General features: G+C 57.8%; 8 protein-coding genes across 8 annotated transcripts; 1 reads left to right on the top strand and 7 right to left on the bottom strand.

The window, feature by feature from the left end:
- Positions 1-1,000: 1,000 nt before the first annotated feature.
- SLS55_006936 (uncharacterized protein) lies at positions 1,001-2,213 on the bottom strand (the record flags this gene model as incomplete). Its single annotated transcript, XM_066778365.1, has 4 exons — positions 1,001-1,315; positions 1,374-1,568; positions 1,616-2,078; positions 2,131-2,213. The coding sequence occupies 4 exons, from the start codon at positions 2,211-2,213 to the stop codon at positions 1,001-1,003; spliced, it is 1,056 nt and encodes a 351-aa protein (XP_066630802.1).
- A 1,258-nt stretch (positions 2,214-3,471) lies between these two features.
- On the bottom strand, positions 3,472-4,834 carry SLS55_006935 (uncharacterized protein; the record flags this gene model as incomplete). Its single annotated transcript, XM_066778364.1, has 3 exons — positions 3,472-3,763; positions 3,814-4,396; positions 4,450-4,834. 3 exons carry the CDS (start codon positions 4,832-4,834, stop codon positions 3,472-3,474), a joined length of 1,260 nt encoding a protein of 419 aa, XP_066630801.1.
- A 705-nt stretch (positions 4,835-5,539) lies between these two features.
- On the bottom strand, positions 5,540-6,589 carry HEM4 (uroporphyrinogen-III synthase; the record flags this gene model as incomplete). The annotated part of the gene is made up of 1 exon (XM_066778363.1): positions 5,540-6,589. One exon carries the CDS (start codon positions 6,587-6,589, stop codon positions 5,540-5,542), a length of 1,050 nt encoding a protein of 349 aa, XP_066630800.1.
- Positions 6,590-6,948: 359 nt separating this feature from the next.
- ERV1 (Flavin-linked sulfhydryl oxidase of the mitochondrial IMS) lies at positions 6,949-7,726 on the top strand (the record flags this gene model as incomplete). The annotated part of the gene is made up of 2 exons (XM_066778362.1): positions 6,949-7,142; positions 7,246-7,726. The coding sequence occupies 2 exons, from the start codon at positions 6,949-6,951 to the stop codon at positions 7,724-7,726; spliced, it is 675 nt and encodes a 224-aa protein (XP_066630799.1).
- Positions 7,727-8,397: 671 nt separating this feature from the next.
- tmk1 (mitogen activated protein kinase) lies at positions 8,398-9,621 on the bottom strand (the record flags this gene model as incomplete). The annotated part of the gene is made up of 4 exons (XM_066778361.1): positions 8,398-8,426; positions 8,479-9,208; positions 9,261-9,456; positions 9,515-9,621. The coding sequence occupies 4 exons, from the start codon at positions 9,619-9,621 to the stop codon at positions 8,398-8,400; spliced, it is 1,062 nt and encodes a 353-aa protein (XP_066630798.1).
- Positions 9,622-11,544: 1,923 nt separating this feature from the next.
- Positions 11,545-12,793, bottom strand: SLS55_006931 (uncharacterized protein; the record flags this gene model as incomplete). Its single annotated transcript, XM_066778360.1, has 2 exons — positions 11,545-12,374; positions 12,577-12,793. The coding sequence occupies 2 exons, from the start codon at positions 12,791-12,793 to the stop codon at positions 11,545-11,547; spliced, it is 1,047 nt and encodes a 348-aa protein (XP_066630797.1).
- A 1,374-nt stretch (positions 12,794-14,167) lies between these two features.
- DBP3 (RNA-dependent ATPase) lies at positions 14,168-16,296 on the bottom strand (the record flags this gene model as incomplete). Its single annotated transcript, XM_066778359.1, has 4 exons — positions 14,168-14,324; positions 14,373-14,444; positions 14,501-16,103; positions 16,254-16,296. 4 exons carry the CDS (start codon positions 16,294-16,296, stop codon positions 14,168-14,170), a joined length of 1,875 nt encoding a protein of 624 aa, XP_066630796.1.
- Positions 16,297-17,211: 915 nt separating this feature from the next.
- On the bottom strand, positions 17,212-17,706 carry SLS55_006929 (uncharacterized protein; the record flags this gene model as incomplete). The annotated part of the gene is made up of 2 exons (XM_066778358.1): positions 17,212-17,534; positions 17,667-17,706. The coding sequence occupies 2 exons, from the start codon at positions 17,704-17,706 to the stop codon at positions 17,212-17,214; spliced, it is 363 nt and encodes a 120-aa protein (XP_066630795.1).
- Between the last annotated feature and the right edge of the window lie 944 nt (positions 17,707-18,650).

Raw genomic sequence — 18,650 nt, 5'->3', positions numbered from 1 at the left:
TTCCTGGGCTCAGTCCTGCACAACCCAGCGAGTCAAGTTGCTGGTATACCAAGTCAGTTTAATTGTCTACAGTGCTACATGCTCTACTCTATCTATAGAACCCACTTGCTTACTCCACCATAACGAGGCTAATGCTATCGTCCGGCTTAAATGTAGGAAGTTCCGAAATATATCCTGAAGAGGCGAATCCTTAAACGATCAATATCAACCGCGCCCTGCAAGTCTCTTCGAACACCTCAGGAGCTGAAAAAAGCCGTCCGGAGTCAGGATCCCCTAAAAAACCGAAGGACATTCCAGCAGCATATATCCTTCGCCTCGCAGGCCTTTCAAACGGCCATTTCCAAGCAACGCACACCGTCCAACCATCTCTGTCCCTTACACCGCGTCCGCCCATTTCTCAACAAACTTCCCACTCTTCCAAAAACTCCGCCCCCCGGCCTTCTTCCCTCACCAGCACACGAAAATCTCCTTAAACCACTCCTGGTCCTGCGTCTCTGCCTGCCTTCCGGTCGAATATTCAAAAAAAACGTTCTCCGGGAAAGGCAGGTTGCCTGCACGGGTGGCAGAATGTGGTCTGCGGATTCTTGGGCGAAAGTGCGGCCCCCGTCCTCGACGATTACGGGCCGCCCTGTCATTACTGGCGGGCAGTGAGGCCGAGGATCACGTCGCCTGTCTGCCAGTGCGGTCACTGGACGCGTGCGAGGGACAACAAATGGCGCAAGCGGAGGGAGGCGAAAAACCATCGCGGGGGCGGTTAGGGAGGATCTCTCACTGGAGAGAAGACGAGTTTCGGTCCGAAAAAAAGCGTGGGCAGACCGTTCACATTTCCGTTTGGATGGAGTGGATGGAGAGGAAGTCGACAAAAGCGCGAGGTTCGGATGCGGACTGGCGGTGTTGGTGGAAGATGTGGATGAGTAAGACGCAGGTTCTTCGGATTTGAGTTGCGTTCGTAGTGGTGTCCTTTTTTGTCGATTGGTTGACGGGTTAAGATACCCCATTCTCAATCCAAGGCGAAGCGGCGAGGGGTGAGGAACTCGGGGGGAGGGGCGGTGTGAGACAGCCTTTCGAACCGGTACGCATCTTCTGGATCCCGCGGCGCCTTCTTGGCCGTCACACCGAGCAGGTGCGGCTTCAGCCCGTGGCCGAAGTTGATCATGGTCAGGATAGACGCGACAAGGGTGGCAGCGATGAGGCCCAGCGACACGAGGGCAAAGAAGAGCATTTCGTCCTTCATGATGGTCTTGGACCGCGGGCCGTTGCCGAAGAGGAGGACGGTCCTGCTAACCAGATAGGCGACACCTCCGGCGTAGACCAGCTGCGATGATGTATGTCAGTACATCTTTCTTCCTGGTCTGAGCGTCGAGACAACGTACAACGCTGATTAGCATCCAAAACCTGTTCTCATGCCGGGCAGCAAAGGCCGAGAGGAGGATCTGGAGCATGGCGACAGGAATGACGGCCATGGTGAGGGCAAATTCCGGTTGTTCGTAGTGCACGTTCACGAAACCGTAGATGATGACGAACGACACTAGGAAGTAGAAGGACAGCTTCATGCAGACAAGGAATACCTGCGGCCGGTTAGCATCGAAGTCAGCAGGGGGGCCGGAAAGCATACTTGATAAACCAGATAGCGGGTCCTCAGACTCGTGTCAGCGCTGATATCCTTATACAACGCCCAGGCAAACTGTTTGTGAAGCTTGTAGGCCAGGCCGCACATGGCCAGACTGCAAGCGGCGAAGACGGCGATGGAGGCGATCAGAGCTGGGTGGATCTGGATCCATATGTCGATGTCCAGCTTGACGAGCGGCTTGTCGCTGGCATCACGGCCCGGCGGCAGCCCCTTCACCACGTCCTGCACCTGCTCGTACTGCAGGATGGCGGAGGCGAAGAGACAGACATTACAGATGGCCTGGGCGAACAGCTGGATGTTGTTCTTGCTGCTGAGCGAGTCCCACGACAGCACAAACTGGTAGACGACGCCGAAGACGAAGATGGCAAAGGTAACGGGGATGGTGTATGAGCGCGGGACCTCATAGACGTTGGGATTCACCCAGCGCAGGTAGCGGTCCAGGACGTAGCTGCCAAAGACGTGAGCAACAACGGCGAGCGGGAACAGAATAACGGACTAACAGCTGGAGCGCGGTGTTCACACCGGCTTGAGCGGCAGCGGTGCCCAGGAAGGCCCACTCCGACTTCGTCTGTGGTTTGAACATGATGGAGCGATGCGTCAGTAACCGCGCGCCCGGGCTTATGAGGGCTAAAGATATATATAGCCAACACGTGCGCGGGATACGAGGGATCCGCTTATTTAGTGCTGAGTAGCGGGCGTGTCGCCTGAGGCCAGTAGTTTTCGCTGCTGAGCCCAGCCCAGCCCGAAGCGCGAAAAAACAAAGCAAGCGGTCAGCGCGGTGTACCGGGGCTCCGTCAGCCAGAGACAGGGCGTGCGGTCGTCCGGGTGGTGTGAAGGAGGTGCAGGGAGGAAAGACACCGTCTCAACGATTAAAAAAAGAGGCAGCAGCGAGAAGAACCTTAGGGTCGACATGCCAACCTAAAATGCGTAGCTCGGAATTCCCGCCAGCCGGGCCCGGCGACGTGCTGCTTTCTAGCTGACGTAGGCATGCGGATCCCGACAGCTGGGTCCAGCCCCAATCGTCGAGCTCCATGTCTCTCTCTGTCAACGGCGACTGACTGAGGCGGCCTGCGACTGACCCCCCTGGCCACGTCATCCCTGCAAGATCTTCAAAGAAAAAGCGTCGCCAGCATATCCGATTGGCCCCAACCTCCCTTTTTCGAGCACAACAAACGGTCCAGGGATTCAGCCTTGCGACAAGAACGCGGCCTCCATTGGCGGCGGCGTCCCTCCTCAGGTGCAAACACAAGGTCAAGGTGCTGACGGTAGCCACGATCCTTGGCACCGCAACTCTGGCCTATAGATGCAACGGCATATACCTAGGCCGTCATGCATCTAGACCCTCAGTCCGTTAAGTCCGACGTCGAGGCTGGAACCGTCCGAAAAAAGATGGGAATGCTCACAAGCACGGAACACCCGTTCACATGCGCTGATTACGCGGTCGCTTGCTTTGATCATTCCACCCGGCTATCATCTTGCATCTGCCGCAACTTATCAGCAGGGTGTGCTTGTCGCATGTCCGAAAAAGGAAACCAAAGTCACATGAAAAATTGCTACTTCCCCACTTTCCCAACACGGCAAGAGTTTGCGCTAACAGCAAGGCCGTCCCGGCCATGCAACTCAACTCGATGTTTTTGTATTTGCTGCGAGGCTACCGGCTATCGACACGTAAAGAAGCGTCTGTCCGAAGTCTCATATCCTTGAAATGCCCAAACTGGATCCACCCAGCCAAGGCAACCCGTTTTGACGTTGCCGTTGAACGCCCATCAATGAGCAATATAGCCACCCGTGAGTACGCCGTTGAGTGCTTCGTAGCCCTCTCCCTCCTTCGGCTTGGTTGTTCACCAGGTGGTGGGGACCTGGGGGTACTCGTTCTTGCTAATCTTCAAATCATCGAAGACCGTGTCATTGCCGTGAAGATGCTCGACCCGAAGCTCGTCCTCATGCTCCAGCTTCTCTAATTCTTCCTGCGGTTCGTCCTTGCCCTCCCTCTGGTCCTTGGACTTCGGCTCGACCGCCTTTCCAAAGTTATCATCCGTGCCCTCGCCAATGAGCAGGATCTGAACGTTATCGTAGTTTAGATATTGCGGCTTCACCGACACCCAAGCAAGGCCACGGAATTCCGCAATCATCCTATAAATTGAGTTAGTCATTTGCGTGAAGCTCCGAACGAAGACACCTACTCTTTGGGCAAGTCAGGGCCTTGCGGAAGCTGAGCGCTAGCCGGGCCCTTCCTCTCCGGGTTCTTGACACTCATGACAAAGCTGCCCTGGTTGCGCAGACCCATCTCCTTCTGGACTTCACCGAGCTCGGTCGGAATTGTGAGCATGTAGGCGAGGTGGGAGCTCCTTCCAGTCTCCGTGATTGCGTAGATACCCTCGCCGATCGGAGTGGCTTGGGGAACCTCGCGAGTGCCTTGAGTCTTTGTCTCGTGAGTGGCGCCGGCAAAGAAAGTATCCTTGAGGTTCTTGATCGTGGTCTGGCCCTTCTCGACGAATGCCATGAACCTGTCGTTGTGGCTCTTCGGAAGCACCTTCTTCGGAAGAGCGAACAGCCTGTTGTTCTCACTGTCTTCCATCGGACCAGCTCCAAGCTTAGCATCCTTGGGAATGGGGCGGAGGACAAAGAATGTCCGCTGCAAGTCCTCCGGGCCCTCGGCGTCGTCAACGCCAATACGCTTACGGGTGAAGAAGTAGATGACGCCCTTTTCGACAATGCTGGTTGGGACCTTGTCCTCGCGCTCCGAGTCGTGTTTGACGGCACCACCTGGAGATAGTGTCAGATGGTGACCAACTCGCTGCCATTCGATGCAAACTTACCAGTCTCGGTGGCACTGGACTCCTTTTCCTCGACATTCGGATCCTCTTGCTTGGAAGAGTCTTGCTCTAAACCCTCCTGCGAGGTCTGCTTTCCATTCTGTGCTGCCTCCTCACCCTTGCTCTCGGCATTTATGTCGGTGGCCTCCACTGCCTTGCCGGCCTGGATCATATCAACATCGTCCGGGGCACCGGCGTCATCGATGGTCTCTTCCAACGTCTTCTGCTTCTTCTCAGGCTCAGCCTTTTTGCTGCCGCGACCCTTGTTGGGTGAAGCGGTGTCAGCCTTGCGCTTGGTGCCCTTGGGCGAAGTCTGCTCTTGCTCGGCCGTGGGCTCATTGTCACCCTTCTCGGCGAGACGGGCAGACTGCCTTGTGGAGGAAACCATGGTGACAAGAGCTTCGTGATGTGCGAAGTGATGGAGGTTTGAAGTGCGCCGAGATAGCCGAGCTCAATTGCTTCGAGGTGTTATGGGGGGACGATGGGTCGAAGCTTCCTGAAGCTGTACTGTGATGGGACAATGCAATTGACGAAGTTGTAAGGGATGTAGGAGAGACTGGGTAGAGCGCGAGCGGATGGAGGTGCTAAAGAGGAGCTGTACCGTGACGCGCTCGTTTTAGCTCCAGCGCGTCCCTGACGTCATCCAATCGCAACGCGTCTCCCCGCGTCTCGCCTGCTGGTTCCAGCCAGCCTCGATCTACCTAGGTCTGTCAGATGCATCGTGCGTGCACTCACGTGAGGCCCTATACTAAGTCCAGATGCCCAGCTATGGAGATGGCTGGAATGGGGGGAAGTGACTGGCTTGTCCACCCTCGCTCCATAGTTCACTCCAGGCCTCAGCAACCTCGAGACTACCATGTTTGAACTTGACTGTGCCTCTAAAGATGTCCGAAAAGCCGCAATCGCATAAATTTTGCGCAACCTGTCCAAACTCTGTCTATGAATGTTCTTGCTTTCAGTCATTCTTATCCACACAGCCGTCAAGAGGTATCATGTACTTGCGGAATCATGCAGCACAACACTCCCGTGTACCACATCGAGGACCTGCTCGTCCTCGAACAAGTTTTTCCCCACCGCATACCGAAGCCGACGTTCAATTGGTAGCAAACCCATGCATGAAGTCCTCAATGCCGTTGCCAACGCCCTCAGGGCTCGGCTTCTTCGCGCACACCTCAGGCTCATAGCCGCACTTCAGAAGATACTCTTTCGTCGTCGGCCCGATCGTCGCAATCCATGTCTTGAACCCGTCACCGTCCAGCGTTGCCGTCTTCGCGTTCCCCTCCCCCTCCCCCTTCCCCAACGTCTCCAACATCGCTTTCCCGCCCGTAGGCGAGAAGACGACAACCCACTGCTGCTCCGCACCCGCACGCCTGTTCCCCTCTACGACGGCCGCGAAGTCCTGGCGAAACGAATGCATTTCCGCCGTCTCGTAGACCACCACCTCGTCGACGGCCGTGTAGCGCCCGGTCGGCACGAGACCCGGCGCCTGCAGCGTCTTCGGTATGATGTCGCGGCGCTGCTCGCCGACGAGGAACAGAATCGGCAGCTTCTTGCACCCTTCCTTTCCCTTCTTCGCGGCCCCGTCGACGCGCGGCGGCGGCGGCAGCACCCGGCCGTTGTAGTCGTCCAGTATGATCTTTGCCAAGACCTCTCCGGTCCCGCTCTCCTCGCCGAGGACGGGGCACCGCAGGCCCAGCGCGCGCAGGCCCCTCGCCGTCGCGGGGCCGACGACGTAGAGCGGCAGCGACGCCGGCAGCAGGGCGTCCATGTCGTGCTGCTGCTGCTGTTGATTGTTGCCGCCCTCGCGCCGCAGGTCCTGCACGACCTGCGCGAAGGCCTCGACGGCGCGCTGCGACGTGAAGATGATGGCGCCGTACTTGGCGTGCTGCTGCGCGCCGGTGAAGCCGCCGTGCGCGATGTCGGCGCGCAATTGCTTCAGCGCGTCGGGCCGGAAGCGGTGCTCGAGGACGGGCACGAAGACCGGGTCGTAGCGGCCGTCGCCCGCGGCGGCGAAGAACTCCTCGTAGCCATCCGTGGGCGTGGACTTGGTCTTGAGGAGCACGACGGGGATCTTGCGGTCGGAAGGCGGCGGGGCGGCATGGATGGCGGCGGCGGAGGCGGTGGCAGTCGAGGGAACGCTCATGGTGAAAGGACAGAAAAGAGGGACGGAGGCATGCCTCTCCGGTCCAGCTCGAGGAAACGAAGAGAAGAAGAGAAAGCCCGCGCGGCAGTGTAGCAGTGGGAGCAGAAACCCGCAGCAAACCCCAGCGCCAAGGTGTGCTCACTGCTCATCAGCTCTGATCTCTGCTCGGCAGCAACCCGGCCAGTAGGCGGGCGTCATTCCGCAAGGGCAACCCCGGTCGGTCTTCGTCCGCGCGCGCAGAGGGCCACAAGGGCCATTGCCCGGGAAGCACGGACAGCCGGGTGCCTGCTCTCTGGAATCAAATCGAGTGACTTTCTTACAAATATTCTTCTTTTTTCTTCTTCTTTCTTACCATGCCGATGTCGTACCTCGAGGTCCCCATCCTCTCTCAATTCCTGTGCGTTGTAGAGTCGACCACCGGCATGCCTGCGCAACCGCTCGACGCGCCCTCCGCCCAGGGCTCCACCAACAATGACGCAGCGAACACCATCGCCGGTGCGGATGGGCCCAAGAAGCTGCCCAAAGGCGTAGTGCTGGGTCCGGACGGGAAACCGTGAGTGCAAAGCAGCAACCGCCGAGAGGAAGCCCGCCCTCGAGCGTCGTGCGCGCAATCGGGGCAACCATGAACGAAGGCTGACCACATACGTCGCGCGCAGATGCCGCTCCTGCACGTCCGTCTCCTCATGGTTCGCCATGGCCAAAGAAAAGACCAAGAACGACAGCCCCAGCGCCAGCGCATCCTCCACCACTGCGTTCGCCTCGCCCCAGCTGCAACAATCGCCACCCAGCGACTGCCCACCGGACGTCGAGCAGCTCGGCCGCTCCTCCTGGACCCTCCTCCACGCCATCACGGGCAACTACCCGGCGCAGCCCTCGCCGCAGATGCAGGCCGACACGCGGCGCTTCATGTACACCTTCTCGAAGCTGTACCCGTGCTGGACGTGCGCCGAGGACTTCCAGCGCTGGCTGGCCGACGACCGCAACGCCCCGCGCGTGTCGTCGCGCGACGAGTTCGGCCGCTGGATGTGCGAGGCCCACAACGCCGTCAACGACAAGCTGGGGAAGAAGCAGTTCGACTGCGATCGCTGGGAGGAGCGGTGGTATACGGGCTGGAAGGATGGGAGGTGCGATCCTTGATTGATCGCATCTTTCTTCCCTTGTCACGGCGGCGAAAAAGACGGCAATGATGACACCTTGGCTCTTTTTATGATGTATGTGGGGGACTGGGAACTTTACTCTCCTTTGTAGATGACTTGCTCGGGATGATTCCCTAGCATGCATGCGAATTGGCGTTTGGTGAAGGGAAAGATGATAGCTCACGAACTAGACATGCATGGGTTAGTAGACGAGATAAGACGTGGATGTATCGATAGCAACGAGTTGAAAGCTGTAGTCTATATGCATTTAATAACAGCACGAGGCCACGACAAGCACTTCTTCCACCGTTTCAAAAGTCACGTTCAATGCAGAGTACCGGTGCAGTCTAATCCAACTTTCATTGACAATCGGTGTGAAGATCCCTATCTTGAGGTAATGCTTTGCAACCACTCGCTGGCGATGATGCGAGACCATAAAAGGCACCTTTAAAAGAAATCTCTCCATCGTCAGAAGACATCCATCCGTGTCTTTCTGCAGTAGAGAGGAAAGAGTAAGAAACCCATGGTCATCGTCGCTACAACCGACCCTCTGAACTATGGTCATGACGGCCCCCAAATCCAATCGCCTACACATGATCGGTCATTGGTAGTCCGGTGAAAGACGTCCTCGTGTACGTAAACGCTGTCGTTTCGGCATCTGCTATCTATCAATTACCGCATAATCTCCTGGAAGATGAGCACTATAAAACAATTAGCATCCGTGCACCTGTGGATTGATGGGAAATAGCCTACTCTTCAGCTGCTCTTTGGTCAAGTTGTCCTTGTTCTTATCGAAATCGAAGAACTCCTCAGGAATCGGGTCGGCCGTAGGCTCATCATCGGGGTCGTGGTACGGCTCGAGGTACGGGTGCTTCAGAGCCTCCTCAACGGTGATACGCTTGACGGGGTTGAACGCGAGCAGGCGCTCGAGAAGGTCCAGAGCCAGATCCGAGCTCTTGGGGAACATCGCCTTCCACGGAATCTTCTTCTTGAAGGGCAGAGACCGGATGTATTCACGGGCACGGCGCGACTTGATGCCGTAGTAGTCCTCCATCGTGGGTGTGCCCAGAACATCAAGGATCAAAGTGAGCTGGTGGTGATAATCCTTGCCTGGGAAAAGAGGCTTTCCGCTCAACATCTCTGCCAAGATGCAGCCGACACTCCAGATATCAATGGCCTTGGTGTACTCCTTGAACGTGAGCATAATCTCGGGAGCGCGGTACCAGCGAGTCGCCACGTATTCCGTCATGAAACCAGAGTTATCCTCAGTCGACGCAGCGGACCGGGCAAGACCAAAGTCGCAGACCTTCAGGTCGCAGTTGGCGTTCAAAAGCAAGTTGGACGGCTTAAGATCGCGGTGAAGAACGTTCGCGGAGTGCATGGCCTTCAACGCACGCAGGGTCTGGTAGATAAAGTACTGGCAATGGTCGTCGGAGAGTTCCTGGGTTCTGATGACACGGTGCATGTCCGTCTCCATGAGCTCCTACAGGGATGTCAGTTTCCACTTCACCTGTGCAGGTTGGTGCACGACAAACCTGGATGAGGTAGACCTCAGTGAAGGTCTCATAATTCCTCGGCTTCTGGATGTCGAGAATCGAGATAATGTTCTCGTGGTTGAAGTAACGCAGGAGCTTCATCTCACGAAGCGTACGCAGACAGAACATCGAGTGGTCGAACGGGGTGATCTTCTTGATGGCGACCTTCTGACCCGAAGGCTTGTGCAGCGCGGAGCTGGAAAGCGCGTTAGTATCGAGGCAATGCCGTCTCACTCGGGCTGTAGGGAACTCACCAGACAACTCCGTACGCGCCCTCACCGACTACATCCTGAATATCGTACTGCTCCGAAACGTTGAAGGAAATCTTCCTCGAGCTGCCCTGGGGCGGTGCGCGCGACATGGTGAAAGAGGGCGTGGATTAGGTCTATTGAGAAGCTGTGACGTGGGACGGGTTAGAGAAGTTGGAGCTGCGTGGAAGAGTGGATGAAAGCAGAGAAGATGGAAAGGAACAAAAGGCGCTGCCCTGAGCCCTTTTCAAAAGCCTGGAGATTGAAGTGGGTCCGAGCGACCGACAATAGCAAGCAACAGCCATTGTCTCTATTGTGTTCACTTCAGCCTGTGAAGTGAGAACAATGAAAGTCAGGCAGGTGGCACGCTCACGGCCCCCAGCGACGGGCGCGCCGCTCCGCAGGGAGCTCAGTGCTTGCGCCCAACAGGCGCATAATCCAGAGAAATGGAAAATTCAAGGCGGACGGCCCATCCAGTGAGCAGCGTCACCGCAACATACCTAGGATATCGTGTGCGACGTCTTTGTCCGTGGGTGACACAATCCGCCAGCAGGGACCAACCAAGGGACGCTCGTCCTACTGATCTAGACCGGGCCAACACTCGCTGTTCCACGACCAGCCGTGAGAGGGTGCGCGAGAGGTTGGCGTCGGGAGAGCGGTCGGGGGTGCGGTGGGCGGGTCGGCGGGGGCTGGCGAGCTCGGGAGGGCGAGTCGTGAAGAATCGGAGCGGGACGCAGGCAGCCGCGGCGGGCGAGGGGCGCGGGCGGTGGGTTCGTGCTTGATGCTCGGTGGTCGCGGCGGAAATGAGGTGAGGGACGCAGGCGGCGGGGTAGACGCGCGGTGGGCTCGGTGGCTCTCTGGCTGCTAGATTGGGGCGGGCGGTCAGCGAGCTGTCGCTGCGCGCCAGACTCGGGAGCGGTGCGGTTTATCTGGCGCCGCTTGGCTGCGCACAACTCACCAGGCGTGCTCCGGTCTTGGGGGCACCAGGGGGTCTGCGGGGTCCAGGAGGCGGGCGCGTCGCGGGTTGAACAGGCGAGCTGACGGCGTGGGAGAAGAGCCAGCGGATTGCAGGCTTGGGCGCGGCAGAGCACAGCTAGATAAAGACGGGGCGCTGCAGACTCGAGCGGCCACGAGGGAGAGGCATGCAAAAAGGCCGCCCTATTGTTAGCATTGCGGTGGGGTTTGCCAGGCCAATCCCGCGGCAAGGGTGCGGCCGCCGAGAGGGCTGCTCCGTAGCCGCCTGCATGTCGCCCCAGCCATTGGCCCAGCGCGCTGAAGCACCTGCAGCGCGGCCCGCGAGTCGAGAGCTTTGCTGGCAAGCCGCGTCAAACGCCTCTCTGGCCGCTCGTCGCACCAGAGCAAACGCGCAGGCCGCACGCTGCTCGCCGGCCAAGCGATATAGGGCCGCACATGAAACTGCCCGTCTTCAGGAACGCCCGCAACGATCGTGCCTGCGTTTGACATCCGTCACAGCACGACGTGACGGGCTAGGCCCCGCCGCCTGAAGCGCCCCCGCCCTCGCCCGATGCTGCTGTCCCGCGGCTGTCCCGCCCGCCCTGGCGACACCGCAGCCGCCATGCAGCGGGTCGGCAAGCATGAACGAGAAGCTTACTTCCAGAACACCTCGAGCTCCCGGATCGCCCGCTGTGACGCCATCCGCCGGCCGCGGCTGCCCGTAAAAAGACGCATCCGAGACAGATCATAGCTCAACGCCCGCCTACTGATCGCTGCTGCTACTCCACCGCACTCCTTCCCCATATGAGCGTCCGGCTTTAGGCGCATCTAAGAAAAGACCCTCTTCCCTCGTATTCTGGTGCCTCAGCCTCTACCACGCGAGCACCGGCGGCCGCTAGAAACGCTGGGCCCAGGGCCTACCCCTACCGGACCCCCAACGATCCTCCCCGGCATCGCATGATTGACCCAATCGGGACGATAGCGAGGTTTTACAAGTCTCATAGCCCTGTCTCGAGGCGTCAATCGGCAGGGGAGATCAGCTTGCTCGACTGATATTCAGGGACAAACACCAACTGATGCCGTCATTCTCTCCACCTAATGCTCCAGTCCCCCTTAGCGAAGCTTGACTCCACCACCTTCCCGTGCATCACAGCCTCGCACTTCTTCCTCGTCTCCGTCTGATCGCCGTCCGCCTGCTTGACTGCGAAACCAAACGCCACACCTCTCCTGGCAGCGCACCTGACCATCTCCCTCTCATGCGCCCGCTTCTGTCCCTGCTTCCTCTTCTCTATCATTGCGTCTGTCTCATCTATCCGCTCGGCCCGCCCTTTCTCTCCACCCACGCTACCATTGACCTCAGAGACGCCTTGCGCCGGGCGGATCCGCGTGCCGCTCCTGACCGCCAACCGTGCCAACAGGTCCCCATCTGTGACCATGGTCTCCGCATTCTTGGCATCGCCTGCAGCGGTGGCCCCCGTCACGATCCTGGCCTCATCCAAAGGAGTCGGGCCGTCCGCAGTGCTAGCATCGCTCGCGGTAGCACGCTCCTCGTCTGAGACCATATCCACGCTTTTCCACTCCTCATCATCCGCCGCCCCGCGCCGAGCCCTATTCCGCCTTCTGCCATAGACCTTCTCCGGATCGAAGTGATCTCCAAAGACGGTGTTCTCAACGGCGTCGCAGGAGACGAGGATGCGAGATTCGCCCTTCCTCTTCTTCGGCCCTTTCTCTTTGGGCTTGGGTACAGCACCGCTGGCCTCTGTTTCCGGCGAGGCATCCTCTCCATTGAGGAACTTGACAAAGGTATCTTCGATCTGGCGGTCGAGCTTTCCGGGCTTGTGGCTGCGGCAACGACTAGAGCAGTACTTGGCGGGGGTACTCGCGGGCTCCTTTGCGTGAGACTTGCGTTGGCCTTTGCATTTGAGAGTCAGCAATGGCCACGTCCATTTGATTGAAAAGCACTTCTCGGAGGGCATTAGAGGAAAGCATGGGCATTCGAACCACTGTAGATCGATACTCGCACGCCATCGAAAAGGATAACCGATATGCCGTGACAAACGCGGGGTAATTGTATACAGACGCATGGATGGGCATTGCAGACAGAACACACTCACTAATCACTCTTCCACACGATCTGCAGTAAGGCGTCGCTTCGCCGCCGGCAAGTAGATACAGCGGCGGAGGTGTAGCCTGGGATTTGGAGGGCCGCGACCACGAGTCCATCCAGCTCATCTTGGCGAACTGTCTGCGTTGATAATATCTGTGGTGACGGAGCGTGGCACTCGATAGAAAGCGAAGCCGCAACGTGACGGCTTGACGGTCAAAGAACATGGGAGGTGGGCGCGATGCGTAGCCTGCATTCCTAATTGCGTAGTCGGCGTTTTCGCATCCCCGGCGCGCATCAACGACGACGTCATCGGTGCGCAAGAGACGAGACGGGGACCTAGGCCGAGACAACGTCGATTCTCAGATTCCCCATATTAACGGTTAAATGTTTGATCACCCTCGCATCGACAAAGGCAATATAACGACTGCTCCACTCCCCATCGCTCGGCTCACGCCACTTCGTCGGACCTATCTCCACCCTTTTCCGACATCAATACCTCTCCGCTTCCATCTCTTTAATCACCAGAACTTGAACACGGATAGTCAATTGACCTTCCCCATAGGCGGGTACTCCTTGCCCTCTTTGGTGACTTTAGGGTCGCAAGTGCACCACTGGTCCTTGGGAACGCCGTCCAGGACGGCAGGCACGTGGTTGCCGCCTACATGAGACCGGGATGGGGTGTTAGCGTATCCGTTGCCTGCAGCCGTGAAATCGATAGCAAGCCACGTGCACAACGTGCTCCTGCGGGAAGAAACAGGGGGATCCTTGAGACAAAGATAAAGAAAAGAAAAGAAAAGAAACGAGAGGCAAGGGGCGGATGCGAGCACGCTATCGACAGAGATCTCAAATCGCAGGGAACTCCGTTTTGTCCTGGGATTTTGCGGGGGCGGGCTTGGGGAGATGCGAGAGGAAGGGGTGAGAACGGAAGGAAGAACGAGGGTTATCGTGACGTACAGCCCCACCAGGTAGCCTTCTCTGCACACAACGACGCATGTTAGCTCAAACGAACGTCTGGGACTCCTCTGTTCCGGTCGGAAATGCGCAGGTCTCAATGATCGAACATGCCGGGGGGTGAGCCGTGAGATATGCTTGTTGGATGCGTTGTTCGGAGGGTGGGTGCACTTACGGCAAGTCTCGCAACTAGCGCTTTTGCACATTTTCCTTTTGATGGTGTCAAGACAGCCTATGTCGGTGGTTCTGGATAGCTTCTGTCTTGTTCGAGCCGGAGGTCGTCGGATGCGTCGACGGCCAAGAGTGACGGAAGTGGAGCGATAGATATACGATCTCCGCTCGGCGAATCATTTTGGCTGGTCCCCGAGGTCGCCGTTCCGGGGCTCGGGAACAACGCAACTTGAAAACGCAGCGAGAGGATGCCGTCCGGTCTGCATCGCAGAGGTTCAAATCTTTAAAGCGGAGACAACGGTCAAGAAACGTGTATTTGTATTCATACACCAAAACGCAGTATGTACCAACTGGACCAGAGAGATGGCTATCCAGTCTTTTCCCGTAACAACAAGCCCAATTTTGACCAGTAACGCCTATTTTATGCCGTGACCTCTCTCACCTCTCTACGTCTAGTTTAGGCAGTACTCCATCCTCTAGTCGTCAAAAGTGATTTTCGTCGCCTGCTTCATGTCGGTGGTATCCTTGAAGAAGGCACCATATGCCTCATGGCCCTTCTTCTTGACGGTAGTGCCGAACTTCATGAGCTCTTCGGGAACGGGCTGGTTAGCACCCTTGAGAACGTTGACAAGTCTAAATCGGTTAGCTTGCATCACCAAAGCCACGGAATATATGACTTACGCTCCAGCCAACGGCTTGTCATGCTCGGTGAAGAGGGTGATGGCTTTACCATCCTGTCCCGCACGGCCCGTTCTGTAAAACCGTGTCAATGGCCTGTACATAGTTCCGTCATGGTTATTAGCACTCACCTTCCAATGCGGTGGACGTAATCCTCTGCAGTCAACGGGAAGGTCACGTTGATGACGACCTTGACGGCAGGAATATCCAGTCCTCTCGCCGCGACATCCGTAGCAACCAAAAGGGGAATCTCGCCCTTCTTGAACTTCTCCAAACTGGCTGTACGCTGTGCCTGACTGAGATCGCCATGGATACCGCCAACCCTGAAGCCCTTGCGACGAAGCGTCTCCTCTACCCGAGTGGCCTCCTTCTTGTACAGACAGAAGATGAGAATGCGGTCGTTCTTTTTGCTACCCGCCGTGTGCTCCTTCAAGAGCTGGGAGAGCCTGAAGTCCTTGTCCCGGGGCTCGACGACTTCTACGGTCTGGCTGATGCGGGTATTGGCGCGAAGCTCTCCAGTCGGGTTGTCGCCAATAGTGATCTTGACCGGCGACTTCATGAACGTGGACGCTAGTTCCTGAACGGATTTCGGCCAAGTAGCGGTGAACATGAGCGTCTGGCGCTCGTTGAGCGGGCGAGTGCTGCTAATGATTTTGCGGATGGCATCCTCGAAACCCTTGTCAAGCATACGGTCGGCCTCGTCCAGGACGACATAATCGGCCTTGCTGATGTCCGCAGCACCCTCGTCAATAAGATCGTTAAGACGTCCAGGAGTGGCAACAACAATTCTCGCCTTCTTCAATCCAATCTTCTGCTCATCCTTGGGAACCCCTCCATAGATACAGACGGACTTCAGACCCGCTGGGTCCGCAATCTTCACCAGCTGCTCGTGGATTTGGGAAGCAAGCTCGCGAGTAGGCGACACGATGACTGCCTTGACACCCTTGCTCTTGGGCTGGCGCATGATGTGACGGACACATGGGACACCGAAGCCAAGCGTCTTTCCTGAGCCGGTCTCGGCCACGCCGATGACGTCCCTACCAGCGAGCAGCGAGGGCCACGCTGCAGCCTGAATAGGAGTGGGTGCGGTGAAGCCTGCGAAGGGAGCACGCAGCGCCTCGTCGGTGACCGGGAGATTGTTGAAGGTGATGATCGGGCGGAGCTTCGTGGCAGTGCTGAGGGGATCGGTCACGGCGATGAAGTGCTTTGACATGAAAGCATCGATCTCCGATTGAGGAAGAGAAGAGAGAGCGGGGTCCTCGACGTAGCCAGATGCAGCTGCTTCCGCAGCCGCAGCCGCGCTGCCATTGATCGCAGGAACAGCCTTGGACTCCACGGGAGTGTCCTCAGCGCTGCTGGTCGCCTTCTTATCCTTCTTTTCCTTCTTCTCGGACTTGTCCTTCTTTTCGCTCTTGCCCTTCTTCTCCTTCTTGTCTTTCTTGTCTTTCTTTTCCTTCTTCTTCTCCTTGGATGATTCCTGCTCAGTCACATCCTCGGAGGCAGTGGGCGCGTCGACCATGTCGACATCCTCGCTGGTCACGCCATTCGCCTCGGCAGCTTGCTTCGCCTCGCGCTTCTTTTGCTTCTTCTCCTCCTTGGCTTTGGCCTTCTCCGCCTTGCGCAGGGCCTTCTCCGCTTTCTTGGAGAGATCGGCGGAATCGGTAGCTTCGGGTTGCGAGTCGGTGGCGTCGTCGGTCTTCAGCTTCTTCGGGGACGCGGCGACAGCATTCTTCTCTGTGACGAGGTTCGACGGTCAGCATCGGCTCCGTCAGCGCTTCTGCACCCTAGGGTTTCTGCGCGCGCGCATGTTCCTCCTCCGTCTTGCGCCTCAGCTGCGGAACAGCAGTCGCTCTACCCGCACCTCTGTCTGGCGGCATAACTCACCGGACTTGGAAATGCCAGCCTGGCTGGCCGTGCGCTTGCCCATCTTGATCAATGCAAAAACCGTGGGTATAAACTGGGGTGTGCTGGGGCGGTACGGCGAAGATTCTCAAGGAAAAAAAAGTTACCAGGGTCGGGGCTCCCGAGGGTCGGCGGGTTGATTCGCCGACGTCCGCTCATCAGGCGGTACCAACCGCATCCCTGCACACTTATTTTTATTTCGAGCGGAGCCGCTCTGCAGCTGCAATTGTGGCCTCTCGCTGCGCACTTAGCTAATTGGCCTCTGTTACGACGAGTAGGCTCGCGCCCTCCGAGCAGGCTTCTGTCGGTACGGACTTCCCGAGTGGTTGAAATGTTCCCTTATACAACTAATGCCAGCCAATTATGTGGCGTGGTTGGCCTATTTCGACACAGTTGCCTCTATAAACGCATTAGAGCGTTTTTGTTACGGCGCTTTCCCTTCCGCAGTGGGGAATTCCGTCAGTGGCGGAGATAAAAAAGCAAACATAGCCAGACAGGGAGAGCTGTGGGCACATGGGTAAGGGAGCGCCTTGCCTACCAGACAGGAAATGACGCGCGCGTAGCCGTCACGGGCGGTTCCCACTTCCCGACTCCACCCACCACTTGGACACCACTAATAATCACCAAAAACTCCACAGTCCAGGTCACCTGCGCGGCCCCTTCATCGTCCGTCGCCGGCAATTGATTCTTCCGTAAAAGGATTCAGGACCAGCTCCTTTGCTGTAGTACGCGACTCAGAATGTCTCTCCCTTTGACGAGCTGAGCGTGCCCTTGACCGTAGCAGAGTGCTTCATGCGTCCCGAATACCAGGGTTTGTTTTCTTTTGACAAGTGCCCACACTAGTAAATCTGTCCAGAAATGGTCCGATGAGGACGGCAGGGGTCCCGTCCAGACCCCTTCGATTTCCTGCTTCAGCGCCGCCACGTCGCAGAGGAAGGTCTCACTCCCTCCTCTCTTTGCCCTTCGTGGCATCCACCCCAGCGCAGCTCTCCCGACCTCCTCCGGCATCCTCGTCGCTTTCGGACGTGCCGCCCTCCAGGTCAAGTCCCGCATGCACCGCCGCAGCTAGCGGATCTAGGTCGCTGGGAACGCAGGTACCTGGACTGCCGTACGGGCCAAGGGAAGACTCGGCTTTGTCATCGAGCTTCTTGCCAGCCTTCAGGGCCGAGCTCGAGATTGCGCTCTTCACCTCCCTGGCCGTGTCGGCAACCACCTCTGCAGCCTCACTCGTGGCCTCGGCCACCTGCGCACCCGCAGCCTTCACTATACGGCCCGGTGCTCGCGTCGTATCCTAGACCCACAGCACATTAGACCGCGTTCCTTCTGTTTTCTCGGATATGTCCCCTGTTACCCGTTGCGCCGCGTCGCGATGATTCGTAGACGCCCTCAATCCACTCGCCAGGACGGAGCGAACAACATTCTGGGCCGTGGGCATGACGGCGTTCTGGATCCGGGTCCGTCAGCGGTCACGCTCATGGCTGCGACGGTCCACATGGAGGATTTTCACTCGCCTCATCGTTGATCACACTCGGTTCGGCTACGTGACCAGAGGGATCCGCTGGACTCGCCACAGATGCGTCAACAGCCGGGCGCTGATCTACCGCGGACGCGGCTGGCTTTCCTTCGTGCTCGCTCATGCTGGTCTGCGGCTGAGAGGGGACCCTTGGAATATCAGACGATTACCGCGTCCGTTTCTTCAGGCCCGGAGGAGATTGGGCAGCAATGTGTTGTGCTGCAGATGCGAAGAGCCCAAGGAAGCCGATGATGCGAAGAGCTGAAGGATGCAGATGATGCGAAGAGCCCAAGGATGCGATGCGAAGAGCCGCCGAGATCCTTCCCGCCGGAAAGCGAAGGTGTCAGGAAGAAGGCGCCAGCGCGTGCTTCGTGGCTGCCTTCTTGATCGGGACTTGATCGGGAAGAGCAGCAGCTCGTTTGCCAGAGCGAATGAAACAGGAAGTGGCGACGGTCAATTGCTTGCCGCCGCTCATTCTCCCTCGCCGCTACGGTATACAGCATGCCAGATGGTGTGTCCACTGCTTGCAAGTACCGCCGTGTTGTGGGCCAAGCCGTTCAGACTATCCGGAATGTCGATGTCCACAACGGAGACTTGGCAGGACGAGCGCAATACCGAACCCGATACCCAGGTAGTAGCTCAGATGTGTCGTCAGCTCGGACATAAAGCGTCTTCGCTCGTGGTGCTCTCAGTTTTCCGGGATGGCGGGTCCGCTATCACCAGCGTCCATTGTGGCGTCATTACGTTCCCTTCACGGTTGTTAGCGGAGAAGCCGAAGCAGCTGGGATGATTGTAAATGCCATGCCATGTCGATGCAGCAAGCGGTGGTCAGTGCCAACCTACAATCGCCGCCTGTGCGCAAGGAA

The sequence above is a fragment of the Diplodia seriata genome, assembly GCF_021436955.1.
Source record: "Diplodia seriata strain FDS-637 chromosome Unknown scaffold_7, whole genome shotgun sequence".
NCBI lineage: Eukaryota > Fungi > Ascomycota > Dothideomycetes > Botryosphaeriales > Botryosphaeriaceae > Diplodia > Diplodia seriata.
Note: the sequence above shows the minus strand (reverse complement) of the source record. Positions and strands in the feature narration are given on the sequence as shown.